General features: G+C 61.8%; 1 protein-coding gene and 1 long non-coding RNA gene across 2 annotated transcripts; both read right to left on the minus strand.

Annotated features, from left to right (window-relative positions):
* Positions 1-1,053: 1,053 nt before the first annotated feature.
* LOC140471270 (uncharacterized) lies at positions 1,054-6,166 on the minus strand. The gene is made up of 4 exons (XR_011956948.1): positions 5,999-6,166; positions 4,189-4,260; positions 3,162-3,242; positions 1,054-1,572 (listed from the first exon to the last, which is right to left on the minus strand). It is a non-coding gene; the product is annotated as an uncharacterized lncRNA (long non-coding RNA).
* A 3-nt stretch (positions 6,167-6,169) lies between these two features.
* LOC140471268 (methionine--tRNA ligase, cytoplasmic-like) lies at positions 6,170-14,516 on the minus strand. The gene is made up of 6 exons (XM_072567234.1): positions 14,417-14,516; positions 11,125-11,242; positions 8,964-9,176; positions 7,944-8,076; positions 6,541-6,645; positions 6,170-6,181 (listed from the first exon to the last, which is right to left on the minus strand). The coding sequence occupies exons 3-5, from the start codon at positions 9,113-9,115 to the stop codon at positions 6,550-6,552; spliced, it is 381 nt and encodes a 126-aa protein (XP_072423335.1). The 5' UTR covers positions 9,116-9,176; positions 11,125-11,242; positions 14,417-14,516; the 3' UTR covers positions 6,170-6,181; positions 6,541-6,549.
* Positions 14,517-14,545: the final 29 nt, after the last annotated feature.

Below are 14,545 nucleotides of genomic sequence, written 5' to 3' on the forward strand. Positions count from 1 at the left end.
AATCTAACCATCGCCCCCTGGACGTTCAATGGTGTTACCGTCACTGAATCCCCTTCCCCCCCCTCATCAACATCCTGGGGGTTACTGTCTCCAACGAGAGAGAGAGAGAATCTAACCATCGCCCCCTTGACGTTCAATGGTGTTACCATCACTGAATCCCCTTCCCCCCCCTCATCAACGTCCTGGGGGTTCCCATTGAGCAGAAACTGAATTGGGACCCAGTCCCATATCAATCCTGTGGCTACAGGAGCAGGTCAGAGGCTGGGAATCCTGCAGCGAGTAACTCCCCTCCTGACTTCCTCCCCTGAATCCTTGGGGGGGAAAAATAGAGGACTGCTGCGATTCGAGAAAGCATCAAACCCACCATGACCAGGGGGGGAGTGAGGGGGAGGTGTGGGGGGGGGGGGGGGGGCGATCAAAGGGGGGGTAATGAACGCTGGGGTAGACAACAAATGAGGAAAGAAAATCTATATGCCGCATTCAGAGAGAGACACACACGAGAGAGAGAGAGAGAGAGAGAGAGAGAGTGAGACAGGAGAGAGAGAGAGAGAGAGACAGGAGAGAGAGAGAGAGAGAGACAGGAGAGAGAGAGAGACACACACAGAGAGAGAGAGAGAGAGAGAGAGAGAGAGACACAGAGAGAGAGAGAGAGAGAGAGAGACACAGAGAGAGAGAGACACACACAGAGAGAGAGAGAGAGAGAGAGAGAGAGAGAGAGAGAGAGACGAGAGACACACAAGAGAGAGAGAGAGAGAGAGACACACACAGAGAGAGAGAGAGAGAGACACACAGAGAGAGAGAGAGAGAGACAACACACACAGAGAGAGAGAGAGAGAGAGAGAGAGAGAGAGAGAGAGAGAGAGGAGAGAGAGAGAGAGAGAGAGAGAGAGAGAGAGACAGACACAGAGAGAGAGAGAGAGAGAGACACACACACACACACACACACACAGATAACAAGACACACACACACACACACACAGAGGGGGACGGAGAGATGCACAGAGACCCAGAGACACACACACAGACCCAGAGAGGCACAGAGACACAGAGATATATTTTTTAAAAACTGTTTTACTGCCCCCGCTCTGTAGTTGACGCGATTTTGCAAGCCTTGCCCTGGCAGGACAGTCACCAGACGATAGGTCCCGAACCGACAGTCACCAGACGATAGGTCCCGAACCACGGGTATTTCACCCAGCCAAACCCCTCTCGTCCTGACCACCTTCGCCAACGCACCCGGGCGGCACGTTTTCAAACACACTCACACCCGGCTCCTCCGTGGACTGGACCGGGGCGGGCCAGCGTGCGTGGGATCGGACTGTGCCCGGAGCAGAGGGCAAAGAGAGAGAGAGAGAGAGAGAGTCGCACAGCTCGTGGTCAAGATGGGAACAGGAGGAGGTGGGCGATTGTGGGGGGGGGGGTAAGGAATCATGGCCACGTCACTTCTCTCCCCCCCCCACCTTCCTTTCTGCTTGCTCCAACCTCCTTTTTCAGGTCCAGCAAGGCGGAGACCTCAGCGTCGATGAGCAACTTCTCCGCTTTCTGTGCCTTCAGATCACGCACCCGGTTACCCTGGGAGGAGGGAGGGTTATATACAAATGAAATCTTACCGCTCACTTCCACGTCAAACCGAAACCCAACCCACCAATAAAAGTCACCGCGCACCACTGCTTTTCCTCATTGATAGAAACGATTTCTAAACACAAGTACAGCCATTCGGGCCCGCGATGCGGCGCCACTAATCTGAAGCCCGATCTCTCCCACACTATTCCATTCCCATCCCTATGTCCACCCAACGACCACTTAAATGGGGGTTGCAGTGAACCGTGAAAGAGGTTACCTCAAAGTACAACGGGACCTCAATCAGATGGGCCGAAGGGCGGCAGATGGAGTTTAACTTAGACAAGTGCGAGGGGCTGCATTTTGGGAAAGGCAAATCAGGGCAGGACTTCTACACTTAATGGTAGGGTCCTGGGGAGTGTTGCTGAACAAAGAGACCTTGGAGTGCAGGTTCATAGCTCCTTGAAAGTGGAGTCTCAGGTCGATAGGATAGTGAAGGAGGTGTTTGGTATGCTTCCCTTTATTGGTCAGAGTATTGAGTACAGGAGTTGGGAGGTCATGTTGCAGCTGTACAGGACATTGGTTAGGGGCCACTGTAGGAATATTGTGGGCAATTCTGGTCTCCTTCCTATCGGAAAGATGTTGTGAAACTTGAAAGGGTTCAGAAAAGATTGACAAGGATGTTGCCAGGGCTGGAGGATCTGAGCTACAGGGAGAGGCTGAACAGGCTGGGGCTGTTTTCCCTGGAGCATCGGAGGCTGAGGGGTGACCTTATAGAGGTTTATAAAATCATGAGGGGCATAGATAGGATAAATAGACAAAGTCTTTTCCCCACGGGGTGGGGGAGTCCAGAACTAGAGGGGCATAGGTTTAAGGTGAGAGGGGTAAAGGGACCCGAGGGGCAATTTTTCCACGCAGAGGGTGGTGTGTGTGTGGGAGGAGCTGCCAGAGGAAGTGGTGGGGGCTGGTACAATGACAGCATTTAAAAGGCATCTGGATGGGGGACAGGAAACAGGAAGGGTTAGAGGGAGATGGGGCCGAGTGCTGGGGAACGGGGACTGGATTAGGTTAGGGGTATCTGGGTCAGCACAGACGAGATGGGCCGAAGGCCTGTTTCCGTGCTGTTCGACTCTACAGCATTTAAGTAAATCGCTTAACGTGGTGCAGATTGAGACCGGTCAGGAACACAGCGCCTCACACCTACCGTTAACAATGGTGCCGGCTGCCTTCTTAAAATATTTCACAGATGGGGTGGGGGGTGGGGATCTGGCCTGGTCGATAACAACGGAGGAGAAAGTGAGGACTGCAGATGCCGGAGATCAGAGCCGAAAATGTGTTGCTGGAAAAGCGCAGCAGGTCAGGCAGCATCCGAGGAGCAGGAGAATCGACGTTTCGGGCATGAGCCCTTCTTCAGGAACGAGGCCCGAAACGTCGATTCTCCTGCTCCTTGGACGTTGCCTGACCCGGTCGATAACAACAGCAACTCTGCCCCAACCCCGAACACAAACTGGGCACCACCCCACGTGCCGGGCGCGAGCCGCGATCAACAGGAGGCGCTACCTCATCTCTGTAGCTCCTGGCCCGCGGCCTCACCCTCTCACCTGTTTGCTCACCAGCTCCCGGAGGTCCTTGGGGTCGGTGCTCTCTCTCTCCCCGGGGACAGGTCTGGCCTCTGCGGTCACCTACCGATAGAGCACACGTTTTAAAAAATCGGACAGAGTCGCTCTCACTGCCGGGAGGTCCGGGACGAGAGACGTTACAAATGCTGCCCGCTTCCTCTGGGATTTCCAAGGTCGACTTTGGGAGAGTGGGGGTAGGAGTTGGTCAGATTCTCCAAGATATGCACAGTGACAGGGGAGACACAAGTGTCATAAAGAGTGCCAAGATCTTTCCTCTGTATCTAACCCCCTGTCCCTGGGAGTGGGGGAAAGGTGTAGAGGGAGCTTTCCTCTGTATCTAACCCCCTGTCCCTGGGAGTGGAGGGACAGTGTAGAGGTAACTTTACTCTGTATCTAACGCCCTGTCCCTGGGAGTGTTTGATGGGGGGGGACGGTGTAGAGGGACCTTTACTCTCTATCTAACCCCCTGTCCCTGGGAGTGTTTGATGGGGGGGGGACGGTGTAGAGGGACCTTTACTCTCTATCTAACCCCCTGTCCCTGGGAGTGTTTGATGGGGGGGACGGTGTAGGGGAGCTTAACTCAGTGTCAAACCCCGAGACGGGATGCGCTAACTCAGAGACCAGACAAGCGTTTGTTCAGCAAGTGGATGAAGGGAGATGAAGTGAGGGCACACTGAATGAAACAGCAGCCCGGTGAGTTTGTGGCGTCGTTAAAACGCCGTCAATTAAGATGGCAGCTTTCCTGTCATGCTCATTAAAATAAAAACAGAGAGGGATGCCTTGGGAGACTGCCGGAGACTTTGTTAAAGTGCTGACATATGAGTGGAGTGTCGGCTGGCAGCAGGGTGCTGATGGGTCTGTATGGATCCAGCTCACCCCCTCACAGCCTGACCGAGACTCGATCTCCTCCCGGCCGGTGTGGGGGGTGTGCCTTTTTGAATCGGAGGGCAGCCCTGGGGACCAGAGGTTGTGGGAAGGGGGACTGGGGGGGGGGCGGGGGAATATTCACCTTCTGCCCTCTGTATTTGTTCCTCAGCTCCTCGATCCGAACCGGGTCCAGCTTTTCGAACAGTGGGCTGACCTGGAAGGGGACAAGCGCAGGGTCACGGGTCTGGGCGGGCAATGACTCCCGAGGGCCAGGAGGCGAGCTGACATCTCCACGGCCGACAGTCGCACACACAGTCGGGGGAAACGGACCCTTCGGCCCAACCGCTCCCAAACTAGACTAGCCCCCCCCCCCCCCGTCTGCTACCAGCCCTCTGAACCCTGCCCGTCCCCCACCCAGGCACCTTTTAAAATGTTGTCATTGTACCAGCCCCCAACCACTTCCTTCGTGAAGATGTAGCCCCTCAGGTCCCTTTCCCCCTCCCACCATAAACCGACGCCCCTCCAGTTCTGGACTCCCCACCCCCACCCCAGGGAAACACGTGGGGCGGCACAGTGGCTAAGTGGTGAGCACTGCTGCCTCACGGTGCCAGGGAGCTGGGTTCGATCCCACCCTCGGGGCGACTGACTGTGTGGAGTTTGCACATTCTCCTAGTGTCTGCGTGGGTTTCCTCTGGGTGCTCCGGTTTCCTCCCACAGTCCAAAGATGTGTAGGTTAGGGTGGATTGGCCGTGCTAAATTGTCCCCGTAGTGCCCAGGGATGTGCAGGTTAGGGTGGATTGGCCGTGCTAAATTGTCCCCGTAGTGCCCAGGATGTGCAGGTTAGGGTGGATTGGCCGTGCTAAATTGTCCCCGTAGTGCCCATGGATGTGCAGGTTAGGGTGGGATTGGCCGTGCTAAATTGTCCCCGTAGTGCCCAGGGATGTGCAGGTTAGGGTGGATTGGCCGTGCTAAATTGTCCCCGTAGTGCCCAGGGATGTGCAGGTTAGGGTGGATTGGCCGTGCTAAATTGTCCCCGTAGTGCCAGGGATGTGCAGGTTAGGGTGGGATTGGTCGTGCTAAATTGTCCCCGTAGTGCCCAGGGATGTGCAGGTTAGGGTGGGATTGGCCGTGCTAAATTGTCCCTTAGTGCCCAGGGATGTGCAGGTTAGGGTGGGATTGGCCGTGCTAAATTGCCCCACAGATGTAAGGGCGTTAGTCAGAGGGAAATGGGTCTGGGTGGGTTACTCTTCAGAGGGTTGGTGTGGACTGGTTGGCTGAAGGGCCTGTTTCCACACTGCAGGTAATTTAATCTACTACAAACAAAACAAAAAGACCTTGTCTATTTACCCTATCCACGCCCCCCTTGTGATTTTATAAACCTCTATAAGGTCACCCCTCAGCCTCCGACGCTCCAGGAAAACAGCCCCCAGCCTGTCCCAGCCTCTCCCTGTAGCTCAAACCCTCCAACATCCTTGTCAATCTTTTCCGAACCCTTCCACAACATCCTTTCTGTAGCAGGGAGACCGGGATTGAACACAATATTCCAACAGGGGCCCCCTAACCAATGTCCTGTACAGCCGCAACATGACCTCCCAACTCCTGTACTCAATACTCTGACCAATAAAGGGAAGCATACCCAATGCCTCCTTCACTATCCTATCGACCTGAGACCTCCACTGTCAAGGAGCTATGAACCTACACTCCAAGGTCTCTTTGTTCAGCAACACTCCCCCAGGACCCTACAATTGAGGGTATAAGTCCTGCCCTGGTTTGCTTTCCCAAAACGCAGCCCCTCAGATTGATCTAAATTAAACTCCATCTGACGCTCCTCAGCCCACAGTGAGGAGCAAGGCAGGGGGGTGCAAAGAGGGTGCTGATTGGTTAGGGACTGCACGATCCCGGAGGTTTGACACTCTTGCGATTGTGTCCTGATGGGCACGATGCTCCCTTACCGTCCCGATGCGGTGCCCGGCCTGCAGCACGCAGACGAAACGATCAGTCAGCGAGTTGCATTGCTCTGGCGCCCGCAGCTGCCGCTGGATGGCAGCGCTACGGTCGGCATGTAGGGCAGCAGCAGGACGGAGAGCAGGCAGGCCACGTTCACAGCCACCCCCAGTCACTGTGCCGCTCGCTTCCTGCTCAGGGAGGGGGGGAGTGGGGAGGGAAGAGGGGGAAAAAGGACACAGAGTGATTAACATTATCATCCCTCGCACAGCGCCCGCTCCCACAGCACTCACCCTCCCACAGCACTCACCCTCCCACAGCGCCCGCTCCCTCAGCACTGACCCTCCCACAGCACTGACCCTCCCACAGCACTGACCCTCCCACAGCACCCCCTTCCCTCAGCACTGACCCTCCCCCAGCCCTGACCCCTCCCCCAGCCCTGACCCTCCCCCAGCCCTGACCCTCCCCCAGCCCTGACCCTCCCCCAGCCCTGACCCTCCCCCAGCCCTGAAGGGGATAATGCCAAGCTCGCTGGGAGTTGGAGACTTACCGTTCTGCGTCACTTCCTTTGATTCGTTTCCAGGGCTCGTTGATTTGGATGTACTGGTTCCCATATCGGGAAATGTTCAGCACAGATCTCAGAGCATCTCGAATTCTGGGGCCAAGAATGAAAGGAGGGGAGAAAAAACAGACATTCAGTCAGAACTTTCCAGACAACAGCCAGCACCCACTCCCACGGCACCGACCCTCCCACGGCACCGACCCTCCCACGGCACCGACCCGTCCCACAGCGCCCCCTCCCACAGCACTGACCCTCCCACAGCACTGACCCGTCCCACAGCACTGACCCGTCCCACAGCACTGACCCGTCCCACAGCGCCCCCTCCCCTCAGCACTGACCCGTCCCACAGCACTGACCCTCCCTCAGCACTGACCCGTCCCACAGCACTGAACCCGTCCCACAGCACTGACCCTCCCACAGCTCCACTCCCTCAGCACTGACCCTCCCACAGCACCGACCCTCCCACAGCACCCGCTCCCTCAGCACTGACCCTCCCACAGCGCCCACTCCCTCAGCACTCACCCTCCCACAGCACCCACTCCCTCAGCACTCACCCTCCCACAGCTCCCACTCCCTCAGCACTGACCCTCCCACAGCACCCGCTCCCTCAGCACTGACCCTCCCACAGCGCCCACTCCCTCAGCACTGACCCTCCCTCAGCGCCCACTCCCACAGCACCCACTCCCTCAGCACTCACCCTCCCACAGCAACCCGCTCCCTCAGCACTGACCCTCCCTCAGCACTGACCCTCCCTCAGCACTGACCCTCCCTCAGCGCCCACTCCCTCAGCACTCACCCTCCCACAGCGCCCGCTCCCTCAGCACTGACCCTCCCACAGCGCCCACTCCCTCAGCACTCACCCTCCCACAGCACCCACTCCCTCAGCACTCACCCTCCCACAGCACCCACTCCCTCAGCACTCACCCTCCCACAGCACCCGCTCCCTCAGCACTGACCCTCCCACAGCGCCCACTCCCTCAGCACTGACCCTCCCTCAGCGCCCACTCCCTCAGCACTCACCCTCCCACAGCACCCACTCCCTCAGCACTCACCCTCCCACAGCACCCCTCCCTCAGCACTGACCCTCCCTCAGCACTGACCCTCCCTCAGCACTGACCCTCCCTCAGCCACTGACCCCTCCCTCAGCGCCCACTCCCTCAGCACTCACCCTCCCACAGCGCCCGCTCCCCTCAGCACTGACCCTCCCACAGCGCCCACTCCCTCAGCACTGACCCTCCCACAGCGCCCACTCCTCAGCACTCACCCTCCCACAGCACCCACTCCCTCACACTCCACCCTCCCACAGCTCCCACTCCTCAGCACTGACACTCCCACAGCACCCGCTCCCTCAGCACTGACCCTCCCTCAGCACCCACTCCCTCAGCACTCACCGTACTTTCTCTAACAGCCTGTTGTACTGTTGTAGCTCCCAGGAGGACCTGGGCCAGCAGCCATTTGTCTTCCAGGCTCAGATCCATCTCAGGCACCGTGCTCTCAAAGAATTTACTGACAAACATCCCAGCCCTGTCACCAAAACACACAAATCAGTGCTCAGGGACGTCCCAGAGATAAAACACACACACACACACACAGACACACAGAGACATACACACACACACAGACATACACACAGACACAGACATACACACAGACACAGACAGACACAAACCCCTGTTCTCCACCCCCCCCACTTCAGTCACCACCTGTAGCCCCCTACACCACCCCCCACCCTATCCCAGTCACCTCCGACCCTCCGAAAATCCCCCCCCCCAGGGACAGGCTGGAGGAGGGAGGGGGGGCTGAAGGGCCTCCTGCTGTTCCCCTGTGTGTGACAGGCTGGAGGAGGGAGGGGGAGGGGCTGAAGGGCCTCCTGCTGTTCCCCTGTGTGTGACAGGCTGGAGGAGGGAGGAGGGGCTGAATGGCCTCCTGCTGTTCCCCTGTGTGTGACAGGCTGGAGGAAGGAGGAGGAGGGGCTGAAGGGCCTCCTGCTGTTCCCCTGTGTGTGACAGGCTGGAGGAGGGAGGGGGGGCTGAATGGCCTCCTGCTGTTCCCCTGTGTGTGACAGGCTGGAGGAGGGAGGGGGGAGGCTGAAGGGCCTCCTGCTGTTCCCGTTTGTGTGACAGGCTGGAGGAGGGAGGAGGGGCTGAATGGCCTCCTGCTGTTCCCCTGTGTGTGACAGGCTGGAGGAGGGAGGAGGGGCTGAATGGCCTCCTGCTGTTCCTGTGTGTGAGAGGCTGGAGGAGGGAGGGGGGAGGGCTGAAGGGCCTCCTGCTGTTCCCGTTTGTGTGACAGGCTGGAGAGGGAGGAGGGGCTGAACGGCCTCCTGCTGTTCCCCTGTGTGAGAGAGGCTGGAGGAGCGAGGAGGGGCTGAAGGGCCTCCTGTGTGAATGGGCTGCAGGGGGGCTGTGTACCTGTTGATGAAGTTGCCCAGGTTGTTGAGGAGCTCGGAATTGTTCTTCAGCATCAGGTCGTTCCAGGAGAAGCTGCTGTCCTGACCCTCCGACGGATGAACAGCAGGTAGAACCTCCAGATATCCACCGGGATCCCCGTCTCCTTCGCCCATGTCACCAAACACACCAACACCACGCTTTTAGAGAACTTCCCATCTTCATAGTTCAGGTACTCTACACGGGGACAGGGAGAGCGAGCGGGTTAGGGAGAGCGAGGGGGGAGTGAGGGGACGGGCGGGGAGAGCGAGGGGGGAGGGAGGGAGGGAGGGAGGGAGGGACGGGCGGGGAGAGCGAGGGGGAGGGAGGGACGGGCGGGGAGAGCGAGGGGGGAGGGAGGGACAGGAGGGGAGAGCGAGGGGGAGGGAGGGAGGGAGGGACAGGCGGGGAGAGCGAGGGGGGGGGGGAGGGAGGGGGGGGGGGGAGGGAGGGGCGCGGGAGCGAGGGGGGAGAGCGAGGGGGGAGGGAGGGGAGAGCGAGGGGGGAGGGAGGGAGAGCGAGGGGGGAGGGAGGGGAGAGCGAGGGGGGGAGGGAGGGGAGAGCGAGGGGGGAGGGAGGGGGGAGCGAGGGGGGGGAGGGAGGGGGGAGCGAGGGGGGAGGGAGGGGAGAGCGAGGGGGGAGGGAGGGGAGAGCGAGGGGGGAGGGAGGGGAGAGCGAGGGGGGAGGGAGGGGAGAGCGAGGGGGGGAGGGAGGGGAGAGCGAGGGGGAGGGAGGGGGGAGAGCGAGGGGGGAGGGAGGGGGAGAGCGAGGGGGGAGGGAGGGGAGAGCGAGGGGGGGAGGGAGGGGAGAGCGAGGGGGGAGGGAGGGGGAGCGAGGGGGAGGGAGGGGGGAGCGAGGGGGGAGGAGGGGGGAGCGAGGGGGAGGGAGGGGGGAGGAGGGGGTGCGAGGGGGGAGGGAGGGGAGAGCGAGGGGGAGGAGGGAGAGCGAGGGGGAGGGAGGGGAGAGCGAGGGAGAGGGAGGGGGGAGGGAGGGGAGAGCGAGGGGGGAGGGAGGGGAGAGCGAGGGGGGAGGGAGGGGAGAGCGAGGGGGGAGGGAGGGGAGAGCGAGGGGGGAGGGAGGGGAGAGCGAGGGGGGAGGGAGGGGAGAGCGAGGGGGGAGGGAGGGGAGAGCGAGGGGGGAGGGAGGGGAGAGCGAGGGGGGAGGGAGGGGAGAGCGAGGGGGGAGGGAGGGAGAGCCGAGGGGGGAGGGAGGGGAGAGCGAGGGGGAGGGAGGGAGAGCGAGGGGGGAGGGAGGGGAGAGCGAGGGGGGAGGGAGGGGAGAGCGAGGGGGGAGCGAGGGGGGAGCGAGGGGGGAGGGAGGGGAGAGCGAGGGGGGAGGGAGGGGGGGAGCGAGGGGGGAGGGAGGGGAGGGGGGGGGAGGGAGGGGAGGGAGGGGAGGGAGGGGAGGGAGGGACGGGCGGGGAGGAGCGAGGGGGGAGGGGGGGGGGAGGGAGGGACGGGCGGGGAGGGGGAGGGGGGAGGGGGGGGAGGGAGGGACGGGCGGGGAGAGCGAGGGGGGGGGGGGGAGAGGAGAGGGACGGGCGGGGAGAGCGAGGGGGCAGGCGGGGAGGGACGGGGAGGGAGGGACAGACGGGGAGAGCGAGGGGGGAGGGAGGGGGAGCGGGGGACAGACGGGGAGAGTGAGGGGGGAGGGGGGGAGGGACGGGCGGGGAGAGCGAGGGATGGGGGGGGGAGGGAGGGACAGGCGGGGAGAGCAAGGGGGGGAGGGAGGGGGAGCGGGGGACAGACGGGGGAGAGTGAGGGGGGAGTGAGGGACAGGCGGGGGAGAGCGACGGGGGGGGGGAGGGGAGGGGGAGTGGGGGACAGACAGGGAGAGCGAGGGGGGAGTGAGGGACAGGCGGGGAGAGCGACGGGGGGGGGGGGGGGGAACAGACGGACAGGGAGAGAGCATTGGGGAGGGAGAGATGGATAGGGGGTAGAGTGCGGGTGGGAGGGAGAAGTGAGAGACAGACAGGGAGAGCGCGCAGGTGGGAGGGAGAGAGGGAGGAGAGAGACGGAGATGGACAGGGAGAGAGTGAGGGGGGGGGGGGTGGGGGGAGGGAGAGAGACAGACTTGGAGAGTGCGGGCGGGAACGAGTCAGAAAGGTAAACATGGCCACACAGGCCGCGTGGAGATGTGACTCTACCTGTAGCAATGAGACTGTTCACCAGGGTGTAGTTATCCTCAGCACCAAGTAAGGAACAGGGAAGACCACACTGTGAAAAGGAACATTGTCCTTTGGCCATGAAGTTGTACAGTTCAACCTGAGGGAGAGGAGCGAGAGGGAGGGAGAGCGAGAGGGAGGGAGAGCGAGAGGGAGGGAGAGCGAGAGGGAGGGAGAGCGAGAGGGAGGGAGAGCGAGAGGGAGGGAGAGCGAGAGGGAGGGAGAGCGAGAGGGAGGGAGAGCGAGAGGGAGGGAGAGCGAGAGGGAGGGAGGAGCGAGAGGGAGGGAGAGCGAGAGGGAGGGAGAGCGAGAGGGAGGGAGAGCGAGAGGGAGGGAGAGCGAGAGGGAGGGAGAGCGAGAGGGGAGGGAGAGCGAGAGGGAGGGAGAGCGAGAGGGAGGGAGAGCGAGAGGGAGGGAGAGCGAGAGGGAGGGAGAGCGAGAGGGAGGGAGAGCGAGAGGGAGGGAGAGCGAGAGGGAGGGAGAGCGAGAGGGAGGGAGAGCGAGAGGAGGGAGAGCGAGAGGGGAGGGTGAGAGCGAGAGGGAGGGGAGAGCGAGAGGGAGGGGAGAGCGAGAGGGAGGGAGAGCGAGAGGGAGGGAGAGCGAGAGGGAGGGAGAGCGAGAGGGAGGGAGAGCGAGAGGGAGGGAGAGCGAGAGGGAGGGAGGAGCGAGAGGGAGGGAGAGCGAGAGGGAGGGAGAGCGAGAGGGAGGGGAGAGCGAGAGGGAGGGAGAGCGAGAGGGAGGGAGAGCGAGAGGGAGGGAGAGGCGAGAGGGAGGGGAGAGCGAGAGGGAGGGAGAGCGAGAGGGAGGGGAGAGCGAGAGGGAGGGAGAGCGAGAGGGAGGGAGAGCGAGAGGGAGGGAGAGCGAGAGGGAGGGAGAGCGAGAGGGAGGGAGAGGCGAGAGGGAGGGAGAGCGAGAGGGAGGGAGAGCGAGAGGGAGGGAGAGCGAGAGGGAGGGAGAGCGAGAGGGAGGGAGAGCGAGAGGGAGGGAGAGCGAGAGGGAGGGAGAGCGAGAGGGAGGGAGAGCGAGAGGGAGGGAGAGCGAGAGGGAGGGAGAGCGAGAGGGAGGGAGAGCGAGAGGGAGGGAGAGCGAGAGGGAGGGAGAGCGAGAGGGAGGGAGAGCGAGAGGGAGGGAGAGCGAGAGGGAGGGAGAGCGAGAGGGAGGGGAGAGCGAGAGGGAGGGAGAGCGAGAGGGAGGGAGAGCGAGAGGGAGGGAGAGCGAGAGGGAGGGAGAGCGAGAGGGAGGGAGAGCGAGAGGGAGGGAGAGCGAGAGGGAGGGAGAGCGAGAGGGAGGGAGAGCGAGAGGGAGGGAGAGCGAGAGGGAGGGAGAGCGAGAGGGAGGGAGAGCGAGAGGGAGGGGAGAGCGAGAGGGAGGGAGAGCGAGAGGAGAGCGAGCGAGAGGGAGGGAGAGCGAGCGAGAGGGAGGAGAGCGAGCGAGAGGGAGGGAGAGCGAGCGAGAGGGAGGGAGAGCGAGCGAGAGGGAGGGAGAGCGAGCGAGAGGGAGGGAGAGGGAGGAACGAGAGCGAGGGAGGGAGGGAGGGAGGGGAGAGGAGGCGAGGAGTGAGAGAGAGCGCGAGTTGGGGGGGGGGGGGGGGGGTGGAGAGAAGAGAGAGTGGGGGGGGAGAGAGAGTTGGTGGGGGGGGGGGAAAGAGAGAGAGAAGAGAGGGTAAAAGAAGAAGTGGGTGTTGGTAAGAAAGAGAGAGAGTTACCTTTATTCATTCAACAACACAGACATACATTTACATAGCATGCAGAACATCCTTATGGCCCTTTCACAAAGGAACAGACCAGATCCAGCTACGTTAGGGGCACACTATTATAAGGTTGGTTTCTTCAGGTGTTGAGAGATGGGGAGGGGGGGTGTAGGGGGCTGGAGGGGGTGACACACACAGAGATAGGGAGGGGGGTGTAGGGGGGAGACACACACAGAGATAGGGAGGGGGGTGTAGGGGGCTGGAGGGGGGTGACACACACAGAGATAGGGAGGGGGTGTAGGGGGGAGACACACACAGAGATAGGGAGGGGGGGTGTAGGGGGCTGGAGGGGGTGACACACACAGAGATAGGGAGGGGGTGTAGGGGGGTGACACACACAGAGATAGGGAGGGGGTGTAGGGGGGTGACACACACAGAGATAGGGAGGGGGTGTAGGGGGCTGGAGGGGGTGACACACACAGAGATAGGGAGGGGGTGTAGGGGGGTGACACACACAGAGATAGGGAGGGGGTGTAGGGGGCAGGAGGGGGGTGACACACACAGAGATAGGGAGGGGGGTGTAGGGGGCTGGAGGGGGTGACACACACAGAGATAGGGAGGGGGTGTAGGGGGGTGACACACACAGAGATAGGGAGGGGGTGTAGGGGGGTGACACACACAGAGATAGGGAGGGGGTGTAGGGGGCTGGAGGGGGGTGACACACACAGAGATAGGGAGGGGGTGTAGGGGGGTGACACACACAGAGATAGGGAGGGGGTGTAGGGGGCAGGAGGGGGGTGACACACACAGAGATAGGGAGGGGGTTGTAGGGGGCTGGAGGGGGTGACACACACAGAGATTAGGGAGGGGGTGTAGGGGGGTGACACACACCGAGATAGGGAGGGGCTGGAGGGGGGTGACACACACAGAGATAGGGAGGGGGTGTAGGGGGGGTGACACACACAGAGATAGGGAGGGGGGTGTAGGGGGCTGGAGGGGGTGACACACACAGAGGTAGGGAGGGGGGGGTAGGGGGCTGGAGGGGTGGTGACACACACAGAGATAGGGAGGGGGTGTAGGGGGGTGACACACACAGAGGATAGGGAGGGGGTGTAGGGGGCAGGAGGGGGGGGGTGACACACACAGAGATAGGGAGGGGGTGTAGGGGGGTGACACACACAGAGATAGGGAGGGGGTGTAGGGGGCTGGAGGGGGGTGACACACACAGAGATAGGGAGGGGGGTGGTAGGGGGCTGGAGGGGGGTGACACACACAGAGATAGGGAGGGGGGTGTAGGGGGCTGGAGGGGGGTGACACACACAGAGATAGGGAGGGGGTGTAGGGGGTGACACACACAGAGATAGGGAGGGGGTGTAGGGGGCTGGAGGGGGGGTGACACACACAGAGATAGGGAGGGGGTGGTAGGGGGGTGACACACACAGAGATAGGGAGGGGGTGTAGGGGGCCGGAGGGGGGTGACACACACAGAGATAGGGCGGGGGTGGAGGGGGCTGGGAGGGGGGCAGGGAGGGGGGCAGGGAGGGGTTGGAGGGGGGCTGTAAATGCGATTCCCCCCTTGTTTACCTTCTCTGGATTCTTCCCACCATTTCTCCCAGTGCTCCGTGTAGTCAGCGGTGATGGAGATATAACCAATTGGAGCATCAAACCACACGTAAAACACCTGTCACCAAAAAGGTACAGCTGTCAGAGGAC

The sequence above is a fragment of the Chiloscyllium punctatum genome, chromosome X (assembly GCF_047496795.1).
Source record: "Chiloscyllium punctatum isolate Juve2018m chromosome X, sChiPun1.3, whole genome shotgun sequence".
Lineage (NCBI taxonomy): Eukaryota > Metazoa > Chordata > Chondrichthyes > Orectolobiformes > Hemiscylliidae > Chiloscyllium > Chiloscyllium punctatum.